The sequence below is a fragment of the Rhinopithecus roxellana genome, chromosome 20 (genome assembly GCF_007565055.1).
Source record: "Rhinopithecus roxellana isolate Shanxi Qingling chromosome 20, ASM756505v1, whole genome shotgun sequence".
In the NCBI taxonomy this organism is placed as follows: Eukaryota; Metazoa; Chordata; class Mammalia; order Primates; family Cercopithecidae; genus Rhinopithecus; species Rhinopithecus roxellana.
In genome coordinates, this window is record NC_044568.1 from 50,971,922 (window position 1) to 50,998,704 (window position 26,783).

The 26,783-nt window shown below is 44.1% G+C and overlaps 1 protein-coding gene across 5 annotated transcripts in view; it reads right to left on the reverse strand.

The window, feature by feature from the left end:
* Window positions 1–988: 988 nt before the first annotated feature.
* Window positions 989–26,783, reverse strand: part of LOC115895199 (poly(A)-specific ribonuclease PARN-like) — a 32,362-nt gene continuing 6,567 nt past the window's right edge. The window contains exons 2-9 of one of the 5 annotated variants that reach the window (XM_030924499.1): window positions 25,747–25,892; window positions 24,176–24,241; window positions 23,403–23,441; window positions 21,590–21,632; window positions 19,256–19,336; window positions 15,009–15,065; window positions 8,158–8,235; window positions 989–1,194 (exon numbers count right to left, since the gene is read on the reverse strand). In XM_030924499.1, coding sequence (XP_030780359.1) covers window positions 1,024–1,194; window positions 8,158–8,235; window positions 15,009–15,065; window positions 19,256–19,336; window positions 21,590–21,632; window positions 23,403–23,441; window positions 24,176–24,241; window positions 25,747–25,892 — 681 coding nt within the window. In that variant the 3' untranslated portion in view covers window positions 989–1,023. The remainder of the gene's footprint in view (window positions 1,195–8,157; window positions 8,236–15,008; window positions 15,066–19,255; window positions 19,337–21,589; window positions 21,633–23,402; window positions 23,442–24,175; window positions 24,242–25,746; window positions 25,893–26,783) is intronic. The other 4 variants (XM_030924501.1, XM_030924500.1, XM_030924502.1 and 1 more) reach the window with 4 other exon arrangements.

Consider the following 26,783-nt stretch of genomic DNA (forward strand, 5'->3'; position numbering starts at 1 on the left):
CATGGCCTCTGAGAACCACCTCCAGGTCCCTGCTGTCTCTCTGAGCCAGCCCCTGATGCCTGTGGCCTCGCAGGGCCAGCCCCAGAATCTTCCTCAGGCCTCTCAAACTCAGTCTCCACCACCTGGTTTGGTTTCTGGAACCCAGTCACTGGCCACCCAGGTCCATATGGGGCAGCCTGTATATCTCCAGTCCTTTACTATTGTGGATCCACAGGCCTCTCAGGCTATCAAGGACTTGGAGGCCCTACTTCAAATGCAACAGGCCATCCCCAGCACCTCTGTAGTGCAGAAGAGTTCCCTGAGCCAGTCTTCAAGTGTTCTGAAGGTTCCTGAGATGTCGGTTGCTCAGGTTTTGGAGGCTGCGGCACAACCCAGCCAGAAATCTCCAGAATCTCGCCCTCGCTCACACAGCCGGGGTGTGGGGAGAGGAACGTGGATACATTCCCGAGAATCCGTCTTCTCCCACCCAGAGCCTGAGCGTCCCAAGCTGCCCACAAAGAGGCTGACACTCCAGGGACGCACCACAGTGATCATTGCGCAGGCGCAGAAACCGGCCGCGCGGGCAACGGGGCGTATTGCGCATGAGCGCCTGCCAGGAGCGTCAGAGGCGGCCCAATTTTCCCGCCCTCTGGTCCCACCCCTCACTGAGGTACGCACCCCGACGGCGTTGCCATGGGGACCCAGAGGCTGCAGTCAGCCTGCAGCGGCGCCGCCTGCCTCGTGGCTCTTTGGACCTTGTGGCGGCAACGGTGGGAGCATCATGGAGCGTTCAGTAAGGACGGTCAATACGACCGGGAAGCGGTGGAGCCTTGGCCGCTGCCAGCATTTCTTCTGGCTGGGCGTCGTCTTCGGCATGGGGGGGGCGTGGCGGTGCTGTTCACTGGCTTCTTTGTGGACCTGGACTTCTACGACATGCTGGTCTACCTGGGCTCCTCCATCATCTTCGTTAGCCTCCTCTGGTGGGCCTCTTGGTACACCGACAACATCGAGCTGCTCCCCGAAGAGACCCTGAAGGTCTCCTTCTTACCCTCTGCCTCCTTGGTGGTGGCCCTGCGCCAGAGCGCCAGCCACTCCCTCTCTGTGAACATCGAGACCGTCCCCGACAACTTGCTGATGCAGCGGCGGCGTCCTAGGATGACCCTTCAAAGAGAAGCTTCCCTGACCGTGCCTGTCTCGGCCCACGTAGAAGAACGGCTGGGAAGGAAAAGCAAGGACAAAGATGGAGAGGAAGGGGTCAAGGAGAGCAACGCCTCTCAAGACTTTGGCAAAGAGAAGGACTTGTTACAATTTTCCTAATACACTCGCAGTATTAAAAAACATGTAAACAGCTCAAGTTCCATAGCTGTCTTCTCAAACAAGCTGTTGGAGCCCTTAAGCTGAACTACAAAACCCATTTCTAGTCAACAAGTACTAAAAAAAAAAAAAATCTTCCCAATTTCCTCACTCATTGGGAACCATGTAACCTGATAACTAACTTCTGCATAACCAAAACAACAAATTTAAGCATTTAATAGTTGAAATTGGGAAGGGGTGGGGGGGGGTCCAATAAAATGTTAAAAACTACATATTTGAGAGGCCTATAATAAATCCAGAAAACTTCCAGTAATAGCTAACAGGCTGTGATCTACCACACAAATTTATCTTAACAGTGAGACAAGCAGAGTCATTAAAATTAAATGGTTTATACAGGAAATGGGTATACTATAAACCAGCTTAGACCTCTCCTGAGATCACCTTTGAAATGTTAGTAAAAATGGCCTTGGAAACACAGGCCTTTCAGTACACATATGATTACTGTTTCAACTCCAGAAAATTGCTCAAGAGGCACTAATAGCAAGTGCCTAGATTAGACAATTCATTTCTCAAGTTTATTTTGATCAGGAAGTGTAGAGCTGAAATGAGAGTCCTCTAATTTTGAATTAACTCATTTACATACATAATTGCCATGCTAGACTGAGTAGTCATACTCCTGACCCTTTGTAAACTACACTTCTCTTCAATGTTATTCATGCCTCATAGGAAACTGCTGTTTCCAATTAGCTTTTCAAGCCTGTAAATACAGACTGTATTTAGCTACCTTGATATATTTACCATTGAAAAGCTTCAATGGCTATAGTTAAATTAATGGGCAAAGTATGAACAGGCAGTTTGAATGCAAAGTCAAAAAAATGTAATAATGATGTTTGTAATCTCTCAATACCACTAGAAAGCTTTACAAGCAAGGAACAAGGAGAATTACAGCTACCTCCAGGGCCAACATATAGCACAGTTCTAGACCAGCGTCTTCTGAAAGGTCATGCTCAAGTATCAAGATGGTTCATAAGAAAACACTCTCCCCTAAAAGGCAACGCCAAAATGTGGATTCTTTAGTGTCCTTTTAAAAGCAAATTTTGATACCAGTGCATGTAAAAGTTCTACCTTTTCATTGAGTCAGGGTCTCACTATGTTGCCCAGACTAGCCTTGAACTCCCGGACTCAAGCAATTCTCCTGTAACAGCCTCTCAAGTAGCAGGCACTGCAGGTAGGCACCACCACACCCAGCCTTCTAATTTATTAGGCTTTCTAATTTATTCTCATCACTTGTTCTAAAGGTAGATGGAAAAAAACAAAACAAAACAAAACATTTTCTCTCTCTGGCAATGCCAGAACATAAAGAAGTTAAGTAACTTACCCAGGTAGCCTTAGTAATAAAGTGAGGGATAAAACTGCGTATCCTAACCCACTTACTACTCTTCAACAAATCACTTGCTCTTTCTACCAGAATTTAATTAAAGACCACTTTCGTTCCACTGAACATTCATTAACTGCTTACACGCAATGTGTTACCTTAGGCACTTAGACACAGACAACAAAATGGCTACACCCCTTGTCCAAGGAGCTAACCACCTACAAGGGGGTTATGTTGTATAATATAAGACAAAATTTATGTAACATAGAGAGGTACAATGTTCTATGGGAGTTCAGAGAAAGGAAAGATCACCTCTTGGGCAAGGTAGCAGGTAACAAAAAGCAAAAGCTGCACACGGAGAGTTAAGGGCAAGTTGTGAACAACAAACACTGAGAACAACAAGAGAAAATTCAAGTTGGAAGAAATTAAACAAAGCACCTCTTAGGGAACAAATAAATCAGTCTTGGAAAAAGGAGAGTAACAAACAAGTGATTAGACTCCACAGAAACGTTGGGCTGGATCACAGAAAGCCTGATATGCAGGGGGAAAAACAGTCAGCTGCCTAGAAAACAAAGTGTGTGGGATTAATTTAGAATTTTCAGCAGGTTCAGCAACAGAAATGGAGCCATACATCAGAAGATTACAAAACTGGCAGTCGGGAGATACTTCATTCATTAAATCGATATTTAATGCCTTCTAGTGCCAAGCTCTACTCAGTATTCAAAACACCTAGAAGCACAGAATTAAATACATTTTCCTCTTGCCTTGCTGATAACTTCATTGCTTTAAAGATCAAAAAGGGCTGGGCATGGTGGCTCATTCCTGTAATCCCAGCACTTTGGAAGCCCGAGAGGGTGGATCACTTGAGGCCAGAAGTTTGAGACCAGCCTGGCAAGCATGGTGAAATCCCATCTCTACTAAAAAAAAAAATACAAAAATACAAAAATTAGCCAGATGTGGTGGCATATACCTTACCCAGCTACTCGGGAGACTGAGACATGAGAATCACATGAACCTGGGAGACGGAGGTTGCCGTGAGCCAAAAAATCACACCACTGCACTCCAGCCTTGCAAAAGAGTGAGACTCTGTCTCAAAAAAATAAATGAACAGACTGGGCATGGTGGCTCACACCTGTAATCCCAGAGTTTTGGGAGGCCAAAGCCTCCCAAAAGGTTGGTGGATCACTTGAAGTCAGGAGTTCAAGACCAGCCTGGCCAACATGGTGAAACTCTGTCTCTATTGAAAATATAAAAATTAGCTGGGCATGGTGGCAGGTGCCTATAATCCCAGCTACTTAGGAGGCTAAGGCAGGAGAATCGCTTGAATCCGTAGGCAGAGGTTGCAGTGAGCCAAGATCGTGCCACTGCACTCCACCCTGGGCCACAGAGCAAGACTCCGTCTTAAAACTAACTAAATAACTAAATAAATAATAAAGGTCAAACAGTCAAGAGAAGAGCTGCTACTTTGATCTATTTGGCCAATAAGAAGTGGGTGATCTGGCCAGGTGCAGTAGCTCACATCTATAATCTTAGCACTTCGGGAAACTGAGGTGGGCCGACCTCTCTTGAGCACAGGAGTTCGAGACCAGCATGGGCAAATGGTGAGATCATGTCTCTACAAAACTTACAAAACAGTCAGGCGTGGTGGCATGTGCCTGTGGTCCCAACTACTCGAGAGGCTGAGGTAGGAGTATCACTTGAGCCAGGGGAGTTGAGGCTACAGTGAGCCATGATCGTGCCACTGCACTCCAGCCTGGGTGACAGAGCGAGACACTCTCCCAGAAAAGAAAAAAAAAAAAATGGCTAGGCATAATGTCTCACGCCTGTAATCGCAGCACTTTGGGAGGCCCAAGCAGGCGGATCACCTAAGGTCAGGAGTTCGAGACCAGCCTGGCCAACGTGGCGAAATCCCATCTCTACTACAAATACAAAAATTAGCCGGGCATGGTGGCAGGCGCCTGTTTATTCTAGCTACTCAGGAGGCTGAGGCAGTAGAATTGCTTGAACCTAGGAGACGGAAGTTGCAGTGGGCCAAGACTGCACCACTGCATTCCAGCCTAGGTGACAGAGTAAGATTCCATCTCAAAAAAAAAAGGTACGAAAGAGAAGAAAAAAGAACAGAAAAAAACAGAAGTGGGGTGACATAAAATAAACATTAGCTCATTAGACTTAAGAAATGCAAATCCAGGCCAAGCGCGGTGGCTCACACCTGTAATCCCAGCACTTTGGGAGGCAGAGGCAGGTAGATCCTGAGGTCAGGAGCTCAAGACCAGCCTGGCCACCATGGTGAAACCGTGTCTCTACTAAAAACAAAAATTAGCCAGGCATGGTGGCGGGCGCCTGTAATCCCAGCTACTCTCAGGAGGCTGAGTCAGGAGAATTACTTAAACCCAGGAGGCCAAGATCCCACCACTGCACTCCAGCCTAGGTGACCAAGTGAGACTCCATCTCAAAAAAAAAAAAAGTAGAAAAGAGAAAAGAAAAAAAAAAAACAGAAGTGTGGTGGGTGACAAAATAAACATTAGCTTATTAGACTTAAGAAATGTCAATCTGGGCCAGGCGCGGTGGCTCATACCTGTAATCCCAGAACTTTGGGAGGCGGAGGCGGGTGGATCACCTGAGATGAGGAGTTCGAGACCAGCCAAGCCAACATGGTGAAACCCTGTCTCTACTAGACATACAAAAATTAGCCTGGCATGGTAGCAGGCATCTGTAATCCCAGCTACTCAGGAGGCTGAGGCAGGAGAGTCACTTAAACCCAGGAAGTGGAGGTTACAGTGAGCAGAGATCACACCACTGCACTCCAGCCTGGGCCACAGAATGAGACTCAGTCTCCAAAAAAAGCAAAAAAGAAATGCAATTCCACACCTGTCACACTTGCTTTGAGACCCACAACTATGAAGTCTTTGAGTCCTAAAAGGTGTTAGAAGGTGACAGACAACCTAAATTTTCAGAAATACAAGGGGAGCAACTGACCCACTCATGACAGGTCTGTATTGTACTTTTTTAAAGGAGGGTAATCAAAATGCTGACGGAACAATGGGACCTAAGAAATGTGAAGTAACTGAAGGTTTGCAGATGTATACGTGAGACTGAACTCTCAAGCAGGTGCCTTCCAATCCAGAAGTAACAAAAATTAATCTTTTAGCTGGACATGGTAGTGCACGCCTGTAGTTCTACCTACTCGGGAGGCTGAGGCAGGAGGACTACTTGAGCCCAACAGCTTGAGATCAGCCTGGGCAACAGAGCAAGACCTCGTCTTTATTGTATTAAAAAGATATGGGGAAGGCCGTGCACGGTGGCTCATGCCTGTAATCCCAGCACTTTGGGAGGCCAAGGCAGGCAGATCACGAGGCCAGGAGGTCGAGACCATCCTGGCCAACATGGTGAAACCTTGTCTCCACTAAAAATACAAAAAAATTAGCAGGGCGTGGTGGTGCACGCCTGTAGTCCCAGCTACTCGGGAGGCTGAGGCAGGAGAATCACTTGAACCTGGGAGGTGGAGGTTGCAGTGAGCGACATCGCACCACTGCACTCCAGCCTGGTGACAGAGTGAGACACTGTCTCTAAAAAAGAAAAACAAAAGATATGGGGGAAAACATTATTTAAAAAAAAGAAAAAGATTACTCCAGTGGCATACTATGGTCCACAGGCCAAATACAGCCCACCAATTATTTTTTAAATACAGTTTTATTGCAACACAGCTACGCCCATTTGTTTACATATTCTATGGCATTTGGGGGCTACAATGGCAGAGCTGAGTTGTGACAGAAACTACACAGCCTGGAAAGCTGAAAATATTTTACTATGTGGCCCTTTATAGAAAACATTTGCCAACTTTTATTTTAAAGGATGGGCTGAAGGTTGAAGGGGGACAGGAAATGCTGCCTGGAATTTGCTAAACTCCAAGGTGAGAAATGAGAACACTTGCAACAAAAATAAAAAGAATCAGCTGGGCGTAGTGGCTCACGCCTGTAATCCCGGCACTGTGGGAGGCCGAGGTGGGTGGATCACAAGGTCAGGAGATTGAGATCATCATGGCCAACACGGTGAAACCCCGTCGCTACTAAAAATACAACAAAAACAGCTGGGTGTAGTGGCATGCGCCTGTAGTCCCAGGTACTCGGAAGGCTGAGGCAGGAGAATCACTTGAACCCAGGAGACGGATGTTGCAGTGAGCCGAGATCATGCCACTGCACTCTAGTCTGGTGAGAGAGTGAGACTCCATCTCAAAAAAAAAAAAAAAAAAAAAAAAAGAAACCAGATGTGAGACAGGGCATGCTGATAAAATCGTCAGGATGTTGGAAATGACCAGATCTGGGGACAGAGCTAGAGTCAAAACTGACGGTAAAAACAGGGTTGGTAACTGGGAATCACTTATGGTAATGGGATGAGGAGAAAGAAGTGGTTTGGAGACAGTAAGAAAGAAAAGAAGAACAAGTGAAATATCTCATTTGAGCCACGTCAATTCAATACAACACTTAGTCTGGGGGCTATCCAGGTAGGGATGTCTGGAGTCCAGCATGAAATGTATATCTGGATCTGAAAAGAGACCACAGCTGAGGATAAAGATGTTGGTGTCTACAGCTGAAGCTGTAAAGTCAGTGAGATCACTAAAAGACAAAAAAAGATGAAGAGGAAATAAAAGAGAGTAGAGCAGAGAGTGGCAGGGGACAAGTAACGTGAGCCCACGCACACCTTATGGAGCAGAAGAGGGAGAGCCAGTAGGGGAACCAAAGCAACTTGGCTCAAAGACTGAAAAAAGCACTACTGAGGTCAGCAGAGAATCTAAGGGAAGCAGCCTAGGAGGGACGATCAAGAATTCTGTAGGACTGGACCCACTTCAGCTGCCACCACTTACCTTCAATGGCCATGCTATGTCTAATTTTAGCAGGACCAAACTAGCAGCGCACACCTGTGGCCTGGGAATCCCTGCCCAGCACTAAATGAGCAAACTACTGGCATTAAGACGATGAAACAAATGTTTAATCTTCCTCTGGCAATGGCAGTGACTGAAGATCCCTTAATAAAAAAGCTTGTGGCCAGGCGCAGTGGCTCACGCCTGTAATCCCAGCACTATGGGAGGCCAAGGCAGGCAGATTATGAGGTCAGGAGTACGAGACCAGCCTGGCCAACATGGTGAAACCCCATCTCTACTAAAAATACAAAAATTCGCTGGGCATGGTGACGGGTGCCTGTAATCCCAGCTATTCAGGAGGCTGGGGAAGGAGAATCGCTTGAACTCGAGAAGCGGAGGTTGCAGTGAGCCAAGACTGCGCCACTGCACTCCAGCCTGGGCCACAGAGCGAAAGTACGTCTCAAGGAAAAAAAAAACTGCAACTGAGTGCGTAAGATTCTGTCTGGGAACATGCTGCATACAAGGAAATGGCACCTAAGTAGAGGACAGTTTCTCAGTTAAAAGCATCATAATATTTTTTCAGATAAAAAGCATCCTGCTAATATTTAGCACAGACCAACAGGTCACTTACCGCAGGCAGAGGGCAGTAGAACTGATGAACTGTGTGCATGACGTCCAAGAGCATATTGTGTCCAATAACAAGTTTTCCCTAAAGAAAGTCAAGGTTAGAAAAAAGACTTCTACATTCAAAATTATACTGGGGTTTGAGAATGTATAGTTCAGATTCCAAGAGGACTTTGTTCTCAACTTGCTTTCCACACTGAAAAATACGAAAACAAAAACAAAAAAAGTACAAATAAGCAAATTTGGGCTGGCTTCACTCCTCCTCCATTTTGGAATGTTAACTCCAGAAGGCAAAGTGAAAGCTCCAAATGACTTTGATGTCACTGATCTTCTTCTTGAATTTTTATTAATTATGCCACCCTCATGAATCAGAAGTAGTAAAATTTTGATCGAAAAGTTTTTTTAAAAGTAAAATCTCGCCTGGGCACGGTGGCTCACGATTGTTATCCCAGCACTTTCAGAGGTCAAGGTGGGTGGATCACCTGAGGTCAGCAGTTCAAGACCAGCCCGGCCAACACGGCGAAATCCCATCTCTACTAAAAATAGAAAAATTAGCCAGGTGTGGTGGTGCATGCCTGTAATCCCAGCTACCCAGGAGGCTGAGGCAGGAGAATCGCTGGAACCCAGGAGGCAGAGGATGCAGTGAGCCGAGATTATGCCACTGCACTCCAGCCTGGGCGACAGAATGAGACTCTTGTCTAAAAAAAAAAATACCATGGTAAAATCTGAAAGCATTGACTCCCTTTAACTGTCAAATAATTTGGGAACAAAACTAACCACAAATTTTAGGGCTGCATCCTTTAAAACAACCCACTTACTTTAAAAGATACATTCATACCAATGCTAAAAGGTAAAAATAACTAATTTCTAACTATATTAAACAGAATTGCATTTCCTATATCATTATGTCAAAATTCATGGGGTATGTTCTTAAATACGTATCCATTAAAAGTCACTGCCTTTCAGCCAACTGAAATACAATATATGTGCTGGCAGCCCTCTTCGTGCAATGGGCAGTGTGTCTGTCTTATGCTGTATGTGCAACAAATTAGTCCATTTTGATAAAAATTAAACTTCCAAAATGCAACATCAATTTAGATTTCGCCAGCCAGTTGACACCATTTTTAACATAAAACATCAGGGGCCAGGCATGGTGGCTCACGCCTATAATCCCAGCACTTTGGGAGGCCAACGCAGGCAGATCACCTGAGGTCAGGAGTTCGAGAACAGCCTGCCCAACATGGCGAAACCCTGTATCTACTAAAAACACAAAAAATTACCTGAGTGTGGTGGCAGACGCCGGTAATCCCAGCTACTTGGGAGGCTGAGGCAAGAGAATGGCTTGAACCCAGGAGGCAGAGGTTGCAGTGAGCTGAGATCGTACCACTGCACTCCAGCCTGGGCGACAGAGCCAGACTCCGTCTCAAAAAAAAAAAAAATCAGGTTACCACGATGGAGCTTTTTACTATGTCCCAAAGAACCTTAAGTGTAACACTGCTTGACTCATGGGACTACACAGTATCTGAAATAATCCTACACAAAATCTCCCAAATCTAACAGAGAAGCTGTCCTTTTGGCTCAGTATTGTTGTACATTCTGAATACCTATGCTAAGCTAAAATAATGAGCACTGATTGAAACCACAGAAAAGATGTGTAGGCAACCCCAAATGGAATGCAAACACTAAGAAATGAACCAAACTGTATTATAAATGACTAACATAATCACACTGAAGGTTAAGAAGAAACAAACTAACTTGGAAAAGAGCATCTTGACTAGATAATGTAAGGCTAAAAACAAAAGGAAATGCACATAAATCATAAATGTTATAATTGCATCAATAAATGTACTTCTCGCCGGGCGCGGTGGCTCAAGCCTGTAATCCCAGCACTTTGGGAGGCCGAGACGGGCGGATCACGAGGTCAGGAGATCGAGACCATCCTGGCTAATACGGTGAAACCCTGTCTCTACTTAAAAATACAAAAAACTAGCCGGGCGACGAGGCGGGTGCCTGTAGTCCCAGCTACTCGGGAGGCTGAGGCAGGAGAATGGCGTAAACCCGGGAGGTGGAGCTTGCCGTGAGCTGAGATCCGGCCACTGCACTCCAGCCTGGGTGGCAGAGCAAGACTCCGTCTCAAAAAAAAAAAAATAAATAAAAATAAATAAATAAATAAATGTACTTCTCGTGAGGTATGGGTTAGTAGCTCTGAAACTACTTTATTTGTATACCAGGTTTAAACAAATAAACATAATGGCAGTAAAAGGAACTGGATTTCTCACTGTTGAGAAAGAAGGCACAAATAAGAAAAGAGAGGAAGCTAAAAATAAGTCATGTGGTATTGTACTGGAATCTGAGGTATCAGTATAAAGGCGTGGATACACCCATGCGCGCGTGCATACACACACACGTTTATTTAGAGACAGGGTCTGGCTGTTGCCCAGGCTGTAGTGCAATGGCACCATCATGGCTCACTGCAGCCTCGAACTCCCATGCTCAAGCAATCCTCCCACCTCAGCCTCCCCTATAGCTGGGACCACAGGCATGTGCCACCACTCTTGGCTAATTTTTTAATTTTTTTTTTTTTTTTTTGAAATGTAGTCTTGCTCTGTTGCCCAGGTTGGAGTGCGGTGGCACAATCTCAGCTCACTGCAACCTCCACCTTCCAGGTTCAAGAGATTCTCCTGCCTCAGCCTCCAGAGTAGCTGATACTACAGGTGGTACCACCACACCAGCGAATTTTTGTATTTTTAGTAGAGACGGGGTTTCACCATGTTGACCAGGCTGGTCTCAAACTCCTGACCTCACGTGATCTGGCCGCCTTGGCCTCTCAAAGTGCTGGGATTACAAGCGTGAGACACACACCCAGTCAGTTTTTACATTGTTTGTAGAGACGGGGTCTCCCACATTGCCCAGGCTGGTCTTGAACTACTGGCCTCAAGTAGTCCTCCTGCCTTGACTTCCCTAAGTGTGGGATTATAGGGTTGAGCCACCATGCCCAGCTACATACACATTTATATAGATCCACACACACATACATATACAGAGAGACACAGAAATACAGCTGTGTGTGTACATGCCTAGGTCTACATACATATGCTTCTTAGCTCTGTCCAGTGACAGGGCTTAGAAGCAATAATATCACAGCAGTAACGTAGGGCCAGATCTTGGTTTCTAAATATCATTCCCCATTAAAAGGAACGAGAGCTCCATGGAGAAGTCATTGATTCCACAACTGAGCCAGAGAAACTACAAGAATACCAGAAAGCAAGGAAATGCTCAGAAAACGACAGGGGGCTTGTTCAAAGGACACAGGAGCCAAGTCAAAGAAGCTCCCATGGTCAAAGGTGGTACAATTTAAGCAACAAAGTAAACAGTAAAAACACTAGATAATAATCTGTAGAATAAAAAAAATCCCTGAGCCCATACTCATATACATAAAAACAATTAAATAAACAAGGGAAAGGGCTGGGTGTGGTAGCTCATGCCTATAACCCAAACACTTCGGGAGGCTGAGGTGGGGGAGACTGCTTGAGCCTAAGAGTTCAAGACCAGCCTGGACAACATGGGAAGACCTCCTCTCCACAAAAAGTATATATAAAAAATTAGCCACATGTGGTAGCTCATGCCTTTAGTCCCAGCTACTCGGGGGGCTAAGGAGGGAGGATCGCTTGAACCCGGGAGGTGGAGGCTGCAGTGAGCCAGTGTACTCCCAGCTTGGGGAACAGAGAGACTGTGTCTCAAAATTAAGTAAGTACATAAATAAACAGGGGAAAAGGGACATTTTTTCTTTTCCGCCCATTTTTTTTTGAGACAGGGTCTCAACTTTGTCACCAGGCTGGAGTGCAATGGCGCGATCTCAGGTTACTGCAACCTCCGCCTCCCAGGTTCAAGCGATTCTCCTGCCTCAGCCTCTCAAGTAGCTGGGATTACAGGTGTGTGCCACTATGCTCAGTTAATTTTTTTATTTTTAGTAGAGATGGGATTTCACCATGTTGGTTAGGCTGGTGTCGAACTCCTGACCTCCAGTGATCCGCCCGCTTCAGCCTCCCAAAGGACTGGGATTACAGGTGTGAGCCACGATGCCCAGTCCGTTTTTTTCTTTATAGAAGAATTCCAAGAACAAATGTAGAAAGGATGAAGGAAATATAAACTTGCCATCAGAATACCACAGTAATAACTACCGCAGGAAAGATATGCTGATAAGATGATAATATTAGTAGGCAAAGTTTGGGGGAAAACAGGATTTTCATGGTCTCAAAGTATCTCCCCCAAGATATTTATAAGTCAATTAAACTATATAGTTAATTTAACTATAATTTAATGATATAATTTATTAACTATAAAGTTAATTTCACAGAACACAAATCCAGCCAACACCACCTTAACCAAGCGATCAAGATCAACATCATGGGCAGGGCGCAGTGGCTCACGCCTGTAATCCCAGCACTTTGTGAGGCCGAGGCAGGCGGATCACAAGGTCAGAAGACCGAGACCATCCTGGCTAACATGGTGAAACCCAGTCTCTACTAAAAATACCAAAAAATTAGCCAGGTGTGGTGGTGGGCGCCCGTAGTCCCAGCTACTCAGGAGGCTGAGGCAGAAGAACGGCGTGAACCCAGGAGGCGGAGCTTGCAGTACACCAAGATCGCGTCACTGCACTCCAGCCTGGGCGACAAAGCAACGCTCCGTCTCAAAAAAAAAAAAAAACAACAACACCATGAACCATCATTTCTGTGGTATTCTTGCCAAACCATATATCCTCAGATCGGTCATTAGAAAATGTAAGACAAATTCCAACTGGGGGACTTCTGACAAAACAGCAATCAGTATCATTCAAAAGTATCCAAGTTACAGGGCCGGGCACGGCGGCTTACGCCTGTAAACCCAGTACCTTGGGAGGCTGAGGCAGGCAGATGACTTGAGGTCAGGAGCTCAAGACCAACCTGGCCAACATGGTGAAAGACTAGAAATTAGCTAGGCGTGGTAGCAGGTGCCAGTAATCCCAGCTACTTGGAAGGCTGAGGCAGGAGAATTGCTTGAACCTGGTAGGCAGAGGTTGTGGTGAGCCAGGATCGCGCCACTGTATTCCAGCAGGACAACAGAGTGAGGCTCCAGCTCAAAAAATATACATATTTAAGGTATAGGATTTATGCATCTTATTTTGGTCAACATTCATTGAAGACTCAAAAATTTTAAATGTCCAGATTGCTAATAAACAAGGCTTTTTTGTAGTATGCTTTGGGATGTTGACTACCAACGGTCAGCAACATGTTATGAATATTCTGTAGAAGAAAGATGATGTCAGAGAAAAGAAAACAGGTGCAGCAAGCTAAGGTATCTGAATGTGTGTAAGGCAAACAAATGTCCAATCTCGGAAAAGCTGACTAAATTATCATGACGGCTACAGAAGAGCTCAAAACCAACTGATGTTCCGTATCTCTGAATTTTAGGGCCCGCCTCAATCAAAACCATCACTTATCTGAAGTCTGCTAGCAAGGAGTGCACAACAGGAGCAAATGGAACCAGCAACTCAATTCTGCTTTTCTGGATACCTGTAATCTCAGCCACTGCTGAACAGGCTCACAGCTTTGTTTCTATCCAGATCTATCCAACTTTCTATTCGACTTTAATCACCCCACTTACTTGAGCGAGAGAGGTCCTCATGAGCCAACCCTCTTCTTTTACAAGGCTCTGTAAACCTCTGTTTATTCCGGAATGAAGACAGTGGGGGGGCCTCTCCTATAGCGCCCCTGTGTTTACAAGCCTGCAGCCAGCAGTGAGACAGCATGAAACTTTGAGACGGTTTCTATGGCCTTAAAGCTTCCCTGATGCAAAGTTCAGCATCTAAGGTACAAGACGATTCCTTCTCCCAGGGCTAAGTGCTCAAAGAAGAGAATGTCCTAGACTACAGGCAATTCAGCATCCAAGCAAGTTGTCTGTCTAGAACAACCAGCAGCATGACCTAGTTTACCTGCATAAGATGTGGATGCCTGTTTTCTCTCTCTTTTTTTTTTTTTTGAGACAGGATCTTAGTCTGTCACCCAGGCTGGGGTGCAATGGCATGATCACAGCTCACTGCAGCCTTGACTTCCCCAGCTCCAGCGATCCTCCCACCTCAGCCTCCCAAGTAGCTGGAACCACAGGCATGTACCACCACACCTGGCTAATTTTTGTATTTTGGGGAGAGATGGGGTTTCCCCACGTTTCCCAGGCTGGTCTCAAACTCCTGAGCTCAAGCAATCCACCCGCATCGGCCTCCCAAAGTGCTGGGATTACAGACATGAGCCACTATGCCCGGCCACCTGTTTTCAGAAAGGCCTCACAAAGCAAGGAAAAACACCCATCATATCTATCATAGAGTCCCCTAGCACACTTACACAAATGGCCAGTATCTTTTTAAAACGTATCAACTATTACTAAGAGTAAGATTCAATTACATGTATGCAGCATAAACAAAGACATCATTATTTTTACCCTCTATATTCTTCTACTTAGGGAACAAAACACCTTCAGTCAAATATCTATTGTTTCTCCCCTTATTCCTTACTTTCTTATTCGACTTCTTACTGGTTTTGAGAATAACTCTTGGTTTCCATGTAGTCATATAAGGACAACATAGTGTACCCTCCTATGCATTTTTCAAGCAAAGCTCTCTGAAAATTGATTTGAATATAATTTAGCAATTATGTCTCATCAAGTGCATTATAACAATAGTCTATCTTGATGAAGTTCTAACGTCTTCCTTCATACCAGGTAAACATTCTAAATGAGATGAAATGATTAATCTGCAATGATAATTAGACACTTCATCTGAAATAGTATGTTCTACAATCTTGCTAAAAAGTCTAGCTCACTTACCAAATTAGCAATGGCATGAATGACTCTAGAAAATCCCACAGCATCATTCAGCTCCTCCTAATTAAAAAAATATATACAAGTATTACTGATGTATAGATATTCCTTATGGGAATGAATTAAAAACCTACCCGAAAAAAAGACACTGAAATTTTGTATCAAGTTAGATAGCTTTAGTTTCCTGTGCTTTGTGCCTACCTTTCCAAACATCTGCATCTAAAATGATCTACGCACATACTTTTCCTCTATTTTAGAAAGTAGAATGAACAAATGGAAAAGTATTCATTAGTTACTAAAACAACAATGCTTAGAACTTACCCATCACTTCACTGAATTCTTTAGCATTTCCAAGTCTTTCAAGGTGTCTTAAAAACACTAACTTAAAAAGTCGCCACCTGCAGGCCAAACTCAGTAACATTCAATTCTGAGGAAATCCATCTGGCAGTTAACTGATCAAATCAAGCATTTTCATAATTCCTGGTTTTTTTTCCTTGAAAAATACATTTTTACAAAATTCTCCCACCCACCTTCTCTTCTATATTCTTTCCAGCAGTGTTGACACTGGCTCAGTGTCTCTCCTATCTTGAAAACTCTCCCCTCCTCTAAGCTCTCTCAGACTATCGCCCCTTCTACTTGTCTCATCAAAGATAACTTGCTTGAAGGACTTCTCCAGTTTAATTCCCAGGTGTTCCCAGTCCTCTAGCTTCATGCTCACTGAAATTGCTCACCTCCTTAAAACGAACCCGAACACTGGCCAGACGCGGTGGCTCACGCCTATAATCCCAGCACTTTGGGAGGCAGAGGCAGATGGATCACTTGAGGTCCGGAGTTCGAGACCAGCCTGACCAAGATGATGAAACTCCATCTCTACTAAAAATAAAAAATTAACCAGACGTGGTGGTGCACGCCTGTAATCCCAGCTATGCCACAGGCTGAGGCAGGAGAATCGCTTGAACCCGGGAGACAGAGGTTGCATGCAGTAAGCCGAGATCATGCTATTGCACTCCATCCAGCCTGGGCAACAAGAGCAAAATTCCATCTCAAAAAACCCCCCAAAAAAACACCAACAAAAAACTAACCCCAAGACTAACAAGTATTTGCAAGGATGTAGAGAAACTGGAACCTGTGTGCTGTTGATGAAAATGCTAAAGAGTGCAGCAGCTAAGGAAAACAGTATGGAGGTTCATCCCAAAAAGAATTCCCATATCACCCAGCAATTCCATTCTGGGTATATATATCCCAAAGAATTGAAAGCAGGGACTCAAATAGGTATTTGCACACCTGAGTTCACAAGAGCCTTATTCACAATAGTCAAAAGCAACCCAAGTGTCCATAAACAAATGGATAAACAAAATGGAGTCTAGCCATACAATGGAGTATTATTCAGCCTTAAAAAAGAAGGAAATTCTGACACATGCTATAACATGGGGAACCTTGAGGATGCTATGCTAAGAGAAATAAGCCAGTCACAGGAGGACAAATACTGTACTTACATGAGGTCCTCAGAGTGATCAAATTCATATGACAAAAAGTAGAATAGTGGTTGCCAGGGGTGGGGTGTCTGGGGTGGGAGATGGTGAGTTGCTTGATTAGTACAGAGTTTCAGTTTTGCAAGATGAAGAGAATTCTGGAGATGAATGGTGGTGGTGATGACTGCACAACCATGTTAAAGTACTTGATGTCAGTGAACTGTACATTTAATAGTTAACATGACAAATTTTGTTATGTGTATTTTACCACAATTAAAAATTGTTTTTTTTGGGCCAGGTATGGTGGTTAACGCCTGTAATCCCAGCACTTTGGGAGGCTGAGGAAAGCAGACCACCTGAGGTCAAGAGTTCAAGACCTGCCTGGCCAACATGACGAAACCCCATCTCTACTAAAAATACAAAAGCCAGATGCGGTGGCGGGCACTTATAATCCCAGCTACTCCAGAAGCTGAGGCAGGAGAATCGCTTGAACTCGGGAGACGGAGGTTGCAGTGAGCCGAGATCATGTCACTGCAAGCGAGACTCCGTTTCAAACAAACAAACAAAAATTGCTTTTTTGGTTCTGTTTTTTGTTTTTGAGACAGAGTCTCACTCTGTCGCCCAGCTGGAGTACAGTGGAACGATCTCGGCTCACAGCAACCTCCGCCTCCCGGGTTCAAGTGATTCTCCTGCCTCAGCCTCCTGAGTAGCTGGGAATGCAGGTGCATGCCCCCCGCGCCCGGCTAATTTTTTTGTTCTAGTAGAGATAGGGAAAAACTGTTTTAATTATAGTTTAAAAAAGCTACTGCCAGGGCTGAATCCAGCCATGTCTCAATCCTAACCCCTACATGGGAGCTGACACTGCTTCCCTTGGCTGTGTACCACAATAATCTCCTGGTACATTTTGTCAACTTCTGCCTATCATTTAAATGCGGTTCATCCTCAGGATTCAGTCCCAGATCCTCTTTTCATTCTTCATGTATTCCGCAGTTGCTCTAATCCAGTCCCAGTCTTTCTGCCAACGACAATCATGCCTAGCCCTCACCTCTCTTCTGTGCTCAACACTGACAAACCTGCTGAGAGGATATCCACCCTTGCATGTTCTGAAAACACCCAAAATCTCATCAGGTCAAAACTAGAATGGAACATCTTTTTCCACTCTGGGGGAACATCTTTTTCCACTCTAGGTGACGCCATGGTGCCCTGGTGGCCTCGCATGTATCAAAACAGGTCATGCAGGTAAAGGCTAATCTGTGTCTTGGCTACAGACTCATCTGCATCTTGGCACAACACATCAGGAGGGAAGAGTGGGAGGCACAGGTTTCTAAGGAGCAGCTATGAGGCCAGATCCCACCCCCTTCCCTGTCACTCCTGGGAGGCTATCAAGAAACAGTTCCTCATCACCTCCTGGGTTCTGAGGACGGGTGAGGCTCTCTGCCTCGCCTTCTCAGAAGAGAGCTGCAGAATACCAAAGGCCACTGAGCTGTGGCCTAGAACTGGTTCCTCAGTGAAGCCACATCACACAACACACACTGCAATCATCTCGCACCTTTTCTTTTTATTTTTTAAGACAGGGTCTCACTCTGTCACCCAAGCTGAAGTACAGTGGCATAAACTCAACTCACTGCAACTGCAACCTCCACCTCCTGGGTTCAAGCAATTCTCTAGCATCAGCCTCCCAAGTAGCTAGGACCACAGGTGCGCATCACCATACCTGGATAATTTTTGTATTTTTGTAGAGATGGGGTTTCGCTATGTTGCTCAGGCTGGTCTCGAACTACTGAGCTCAAAGTGATCCTCCCGCCTCAGCCTCCCAAAGTAGTGCTGAGATTATAGGCATGAGCCACCGCACCTGGCCTCTAACTGGCACCTTTTGTTTCTGCGTTGTCCTTTTTAGTATGGGGGTCAGGGACTACAGGCAGCACCTTTTGCTCATCTTTCTCTGTATAGGTAATATGCTGTCTCCTAAAGTGGGTCACTGTATCTTTACTGGGTGAGTCAATCTGGAGTGACCCCACCTAATGTATGTATGAGCATGACATTCATCCACATGCAAATCCACTCCTCTCTCCTCCACCTTTCCCCCGACCAATGTCACTCCAGCCAACTCCTCCAAGTGAACGGAATGCAATCTACCCCCATTGTGCAAATGTCTGGCATAAGCATTTTCCTCCTTCCCCCTTCCTCCTCCACCACCCACATCCAGTCATAAATTCCATGGCTTCTACCTTCCAAATATCTCCAGATTCCATCTACACTGCTACTTACTATCCTACGCCAGGTCACCAACATCTCCTAGCTAGGTTATTCCACAGCTGAACTGGTCTCCTGCCTCCAGTCTTACTCACTCAAAACCATTCACTCTTCACATAGCAAGCAGGATGATGTTCCAATGGCACAACCTAAGCATGTCATCCTCGTCTGTCAGATCATGTGCTCTGAACTGGGTTTAAGGAAAACTAGTAACTATACATGAAGTTAGACGTGGCAGTATTAAAGGGCAGTGACACACAAGCTAAATGAGAATCAAGAATACTTTCTTCAGGACTGGTTTAAGTAGACAGTGGTCAACAGTGACGTCAGACTCACTTTGCTGGCTACGTCTCATGCTTAAACCTAACTTCTCCTTATTCTAGTCCAGGTTTTTCTGCCAATTCAATTGTTCTATGAAAGAAAATTATTCATTAAATTGAATCCAACATATGATCTGAACTAGACAGGAATAAATCAATATTTATGTTGCCATTTCTCACCCCCCAAGAACTAACATAGCCCAATTACCTGTTCTTTGGCATGTTTCTGCTGCTCTCTTCTTTTGCGTTCTTCTTCATCTACTTTGCTGATAACTATGTATCGCTCCTTCTAAAAGACATAAAGCAGATACACAATTTTCTTTTCTTTTTTGCAACGGAGTTTCGCTCTTGTTGCTCAGGCTGGAGTGCAATGGCACGATCTCGGCTCACTGCAACCTCCACCTCCTGGGTTCAAGCGATTCTCCTACCTCAGCCTCCCGAGTAGCTGGGATTACAGGTGTGTGCCACCACACCCGGCTACTTTTTGTATTTTTAGTAGAGACAGTTTCTCCATGTTGGTCAGGCTGGTCTCAAACTCTCGACCTCAGGTGATCCACTCGCCTTAGCCTCCCAAAGCGCTGGGATTACAGGTGTGAGTCACGCACCCGGCCACAGATATACAATTTTCTAGAGGCAACTTAATTCAAAAAATTCAGATTTCTGCTGCCATTATAATTTTTTTTTTTTTTTTTTTTTGAGACAGTCTCATTCTGTCACCCAGGCTGGAGTGCAGTGGCACAACCTCAGCTCACTGCAGCCTCTACCTCCTAGCTTCAAGCGATTCTCCTGCCTCAGCCTCCAGAGTAGCCAAGATTACAGGTGCGCACCAATATGCCCAGCTAATTTTTGTATTTTTAGTAGAGACAGAGTTTCGCCATGTTGCCCAGGCTGGTCTCAAACTCCTGACCTCAAGTGATCTGCCCACCTTGGCCTCCCAAAGTGCAGAGATTACAGGCATGAGCCACCATGCCCAGCCAGAAGTTATAATTTTTGTAACTACACACTTCTTTTTGTATGTGTGACAGGTAATCACTTCCATCGCTCACGCTGGAGTGCAGCAGCATGATCACAGCTCACTGCAGCCTCAAATTCCTGGACTCAGGTGATCCTCCCACCTCAGCCTTCTGAGGAGCTGGGACTACAGGAATGTACCACTATGCCTGGCTAATTCCTTTTTATATTTTTAGTAGAGACGGAGTTTCACCATGAGTCCAGGCTGGTCTCAAACTCCTGGGCCCAAATGACCTGCTCATCTCAGCCTCCCAAAGTGCTGGGATTACAAGCCTGAGCCACCATGCCCAGTCACTGCAGTCTTTCATGAGCCAAATATAACAGAAAACACTTTGAAATGCCAACATAAGTTGAGCTGATGCATTACAAACCAAATTTTGTCTCTGTGTTTCCATGACATTTTCCTACAGTTTACTAATTCAACCCAACAGACATCAGTTAAAAATATCAACAGACTGTGAGAATAAGACATTTCCTATGACAAATACTAAAAAAGTTATGTTGCATTTGAACATCGATTTCTGAAGAGTTTTAAAGTAAAATGCTTATGTTGTATTAACATTAACAAAACTTACATATATATGTTGTATTAACGTAAGAAAAAACCCTGGATTTTCTGCCAACGTGTCCGGTAACTAGTGCTTTCTTTCCCATATATATTTTGTGTCCACTAAAGATAAACCATCTACCAAGATTATTTTTCTACTGTATTTAATCTCTAATTTTATACCTGACTTAAGAGCAACAACAATTATAACATTCAAACACTGCAGAAGGAACCCACCACTAGCCACCCACTATCCATCACAATTCTATCAGTGTACCCTGCGTACCCAAGACAATAGCTATGCTTACGACCAGGATTCTAAAATTTAGTTTTATCTGCCCACGCAACATGAAGCCATTTCTTCACATGTACCATTATAGCTTTCTGCCACAGTAAGAATACAAACTAACATTTGTATACTTTCAAGTTTACAAAGCATCACTTCCACTTACCCACAGTATCAGCATAAAAAGGCTATGAGAAAGTATAGATCACTGTTACCATGCTCAGCCCCAATGTACAGAAGAGGAAAATGAGACTTAAAGAGGTCAAATGACTTACCCTAGGTTACCCAGCTCATAGCAAGCATAGACAAGGTACAAATTCTGACTTTCAGCACACTAGAGATTGCGAGCAGTGGCTCAGGTCACTGCTGTGGCTCACTCTGTGAGGCCGAGGTGAGCAAATTGTTTGAGCCCAGGAGTTCAAGACCAGCCTGGATAACAGGGCGAAACGCTGTCTCTACTAAAAATATAAAAAATTAGCCAGGCAAGGTGGCACGAGCCTGAAGTCCCAGTTTGGAAGGCTGACATAGGAGAATCACCTGAACCCAGGAAGTCAAGGCTGCAGTGAGCCGTGATAGCCCCACTGCACTCCAGCCTGGGCAATCAGAGCAAAATCCTGAGAAAAAAAAAAAAAACGAAACCCGTATCAGTGTAACAATGAATGTGTTTAATGTTAGCGCTAGGTAATTCTTGGGGTTACCTTTTCAGTTTCTAAAGTCTCAACATGAATGCCTTTCGGATACCTAAAGAAAAGAAAAACATGTTATCAGTAGATGAGTCAATGACAGCTAAATCCCAAAGTATTTTATAAGCAACTATCCAGCTATAAATTAAGTAACGTAAGTTTTATTAATAATGAAAGAATTATCACTACAATGAAGACTTTATAGCACATTTATTTTATAACGTTTCAGCTGCTAAATGTTTCCTTACCCTTGCTCTTAAACACATAAACATGGATTTGACTTTCAAATTAATTTTTTTAGGACTTAGGCATTTTCTTTCTTTCTTTTTTTTTTTTTGAGATAGAGTCTTGCTCTGTCGCCCAGGCTGGAGTGCAGTGGCGCAATCTCTGCTCACTGCAAGCTCCGCCTCCTGGGTTCACACCATTCTTCTGCCTCAGCCTCCAGAGTAGCTAGGACTACAGGCGCGCGCCACCACGCCCCGCTAATCTTTTGCATTTTTAGTAGAGACAGGATTTCACTGTGTTAGTCAGGGTGGTCTCAATCTCCTGACTTTGTGATCCGCCCGCCTTGGCCTCCCAAAGTGTTGGGATTACAGGGGTGAGCCACTGCGCCCGGCCAGGACTTAGGCATTTTCTAAAATGTCCTACATCTCAAAATACAGTCAACTCATTACCACAGAGTCAAATCTTTCTTCCAAATACAAAAATGTTTCCTAACTGAAATTGTGAAAGTCTTATTTTATTTTATTTATTTATTTATTTTTTGAGATGGAGTCTTGCTCTGCCACCTAGGCTGAAGAACCGAGCCACAATCTTGGCTCACTGCAACCTCTGCCTTCCAGGTTCAAGTGATTCTCCTGCCTTTGCCTCCCAAATAGCTGGGATTACAGGCATGTGCCACCATGCCCAGCTAAATTTTGTATTTTTAGTACAGATGGGGTTTCACCATGTTGGCCAGGCTGGTCTTGAACTCCTGACTTCAGGTGATCTGCCCACCTCGGCCTCCCAAAGTGCTAGGATTATAGGAGTGAGCCACCACGCCCGACCTGAAAGTCTTTTTAGATTGCACGGGGCATATAAAGAGGAGGTTTTAGACGGCCAACTCTGCTGTAGTTTTGCATGGTATTAACAGTTTGCATCAGCCAACAAGGAGAAGGATGTGGAATGCAGCTGCAGTAGGCTGCAAGGACGACATGACAGGAAGGGAGTGTGGGCATGGGCAAACTAAACAGCCCTTTCCTATTGTGTTCAAAGTATATTCCCAGTATACATGTCACCAGTAGATTCCAATGGAAGAACAAGGTCCCCAAAGTCAAATGGAAATGTCCACCTGTCTATGTCAATGTTCAATTTCTGAATTGAAGACCCACCTGCAAACACAAGGAAACCAAGGGAAACATCCTTGGAAAAATACACACACAAACGTCTGGATGTTATTTCAGGGGATTCACAGACCTCCTGAAACCCATCCATAGTCTTACCCTAAGTTAAGAACTCTTGCTTTACCAAAAGCATTCATCTGAGTATTTCCTAGGTCTGAAAACCAAATATTCATTGTATACCCCCAAAGGACAAAAACACTACCAATCCATAGCTTAATGGATGCACCAAAGTGATAATTATTTTAAGAAGCCTTAAAGCATCTGTTAAAAAACAATAACAAAAGAAAATTAAGTGAGTATTCAACTTAAGAAAGCAGGGGAACTTGGTGGGGTCAAATCACTGAGAACCGCAGAATTTCAAAAAGGAAATGAGAGCTAAGAGATTATATTTCGTCTTTAAATCCTGGGTCCCCCACAGAGCTCCTGTATACAATATAAATACTTACTTCCAGCTCAAAGTCTGATAAATTAGTTTTCTTTGGAACCTATAAAAACAAAAGAAAAGGTATCGATTTTGGCTCATTAGAAGTAAATCCGAACTGATCAAGCATTTGTTGAGAAGGATTTCACTTTAAAAAGAGACTTCATTAGAACTGACAGGTAATTTGCAAACAAAAATAGGCAGGTTAGTTGACATGGGGGGAATTCCTCATCACTTGTCTTCTAAAATTTTCTTTAATATTATACTGCTTTTATTGAAGAGGTAGAAGTTCTTGTCTAATCAAAATATTGCTTCCTGCAGCTGCATAAAGAGAGTTTTAAAGTAGACAGATGCATTAAAATACTTTTGTGAAGCTCCTCACAAAGTAAAAGGAAAAAAAGACAGTCACGTTACTGACTCTTTGAAATGCTAATGTTTTTTAAATGCAGAGAGAAATTAAAAGGGTAGAAGTAGCCTGAAAGTGAATTCTTTCTTCTGAAGCCTTCATGTACTAAGCACTCCTCAAGGCCAAAGTAATTATGCCACTCTTGGGCATAACTGAAAGTCAAGGTTGCACAACAGTGTTCTCCGCTCCAGGTACAGGACAAAGCATCAGTGTCTCAGTATACACAGTTATCCCCACTGTGTAACGCTAAAGTTAGTGCTTAATTCTTGAGAACATACTAATAATAAAAAGACCCTTTATAAAGGTGTTTTTAAAAGACTAAATGCATCAAATGACACAAATCATCTACCTTTCCGAAAAAAGAACATGCAGAAATGTTCAGGACAACTAACCCGGTACATGGCTCTAAATTCAAGTTCTTGTTTTCTTCACTTTGTAATAAATCTTCTGTTTTCTCTCTGAAGAATTAGAATAGACCATGACCATCAGTACCTTTAAGGAATTAAGTCATCAACCAAGAAAATAATCACAACCAAAAACATTCTAAATATAAGAATGTGTGACAATGTAATTCTACCAAATTACCCTATAACTTTTAGCTCAAAGACTTTTTTAAAAATGCTTTATTTTGACCTAGGCATAGAATAGCACTCTGGGAGGTCGAGGTTGGGGGGATCACTTGAGCCCAGGAGTTCGAGACCAGCCTGGGCAATATACTGAGAGCCCCTCACTACAAAAAATAAATTTTAAAAATTCGCTGGGCATGGTGCAGTGTAACTGTGGTCCCAGCTACTCCAGAAGCTGAGGTGGGACAATCGCCTGAGCCTGGGAAGTTGAGGCTGCAGTGAGCCATGATCACACCACTGCACTCCAGCCTTGGCAACAGAGCGAGAACCTGTTTCAAAAAATAAATAAAATTTTTTAAGAAAGCTTTATTTGGCATATTTTGGGGGGAAGAGGGTTACTGTTGTTATTAATTAGTGACAACTTCTCAAGGACTCGTCAGTACAAGTGATTTAATTTTTGACTTTCCCAGTAAAATGGTTACACCAACAACTAAGCTAAGCAAGACCAGACACTTGTCCAAGATCCCATCTGCTTGTTAGCACCTTTACTGCAAGCAAAGAGAACATGGACATGCTGCCAACTGGATAAGCCTGATCCACTACTCTGCCTTCAAGGATATCGGACAGTGGCTGTCAGGTATTGAGTCCATGCAAGTTTTAGAAGTCAGTTGATTAGTATTTAAAAAACAAGAAAAGGGGCCAGGCAATGGCTCAGGCCTATAATCCCAACACTCCAGGAGGCCGAGGCAGGAAGATCCCTTGAGCTCAGGAGTTTGACACCAGCCTGGGAAACACAGTGAGATCCATCTCTATTTAATTAAAAAAAAAAGTCCACACAGGTCTGCCCACGTACAGAAATCTCGTGCCTAGTAACGTAGCAAGTCCGAGTACAATACATGGAACTCTATTTACAATTTGTTGCTGTTGCACAAATTTGAATATGCTGGCTAGGCATGCTGGCTCATGCCTATAATCCCAGCACTTTGGGAGGCTGAGGCGGGCGGATCACTTGAGGCCAGGAGTTCAAGACCAGCGTGGCCAACATGGCAAAACCTCGGCTCTACTAAAAATATAAAAATTAGCTGGGTGTGGTGGCACACGCCTATAATCCCAGCTACTCGGGAGGCTGAGGCACAAGAATTGTTTGAACGTGGGAGGCAGAGGTTGCAGTAAGCCAGGATTGCACCATTGCACTCTAGCCTGGGCAACAGAGCAAGATTGTCTCAAAAAAAAAAAAAAAAATTTTTTTTTTAATATGCCACAATTACATCCTGCTATTCACAACATCACACCTGTGTGTGTACTATGTTTGCAAAGTACAGGTTTGAGATATACATGCCTGTCATGCCCCAATATACAGCACACAATGCACGTTTAGTTTTAGTTTAGGAACTTACACCACTTGGTCAATAAATTTCTTTTGATCCTCAGGAATCGTGACAGGACATTTTGAAGTGTTAGGAGATACGTAGGACAGAGCTCCTGCACCATTCGCCTGTGAACGTTTTTCATCATACTGCTCTCTTAACTGTCTTTCTTCTTCCTGATTTAAATATGGAATTCCTAAGCATGATTTTAAAAAGAACACATTAGCAGAAGTAACTGTCTAACATAAAATTTGTTTAACAAACCAAAGAGTCTGAATTACTCAGGAAAGATTTACCATATTTAACTACATCTCAAAAAATGAATAGAAAGGCAAGTGATTTTGAAATGTGTTTATCATTCATCCATTCATTCAATCTTCTTTCAAGAAATATTTATCTGGCACTTACGCTTTGCCAAAGCATTATATTAGGCACTGGGGAATGAACAGTGACAAGCTGATGCATCCTTCTCTGTAGTAAAGGGAACTACTTCTGACAAGATAATCAGGAAAGTAAGGGAAAACCCAAAGGATGAGAATAATTCGGATATGAAAGGAGCTAGGGGAAGAATCCTTCCAGTAGGGGAAACAAGTATGAATACTCAGAAGATGGCAATGGCTAGGACTGTTCCAGGAGCAGCAAGGAGCTGGTGTAGCCAGACGTCATGAGCAAAAATGGAATGGTACAGCATCAGATTGGAGTATGGAGCAAGATTCTGCAGGCCCTCACAGGCCAGGGTAAGAAATGCACATTATGGCCGGGCGCGGTGGCTCACGCCTGTAATCCCAGCACTTTGGGAGGCCGAGATGGGCGGATCACTAGGTCAGGAGATCGAGACCATCCTGGCTAACATGGTGAAACCCCGTCTCTACTAAAAAAATACAAAAAACTAGCCGGGCAAGGTGGTGGGCACCTGTAGTCCCAGCTACTCAGGAGGCTGAGGCAGAAGAATGGCGTAAACCCGGAAGGCAGAGCTTGCAGTGAGCTGAGATCCGGCCACTGCACTCCAGCCCGGGCAACAGAGCCAGACTCCATCTCAAAAAAATAAATAAATAAATAAATGCACA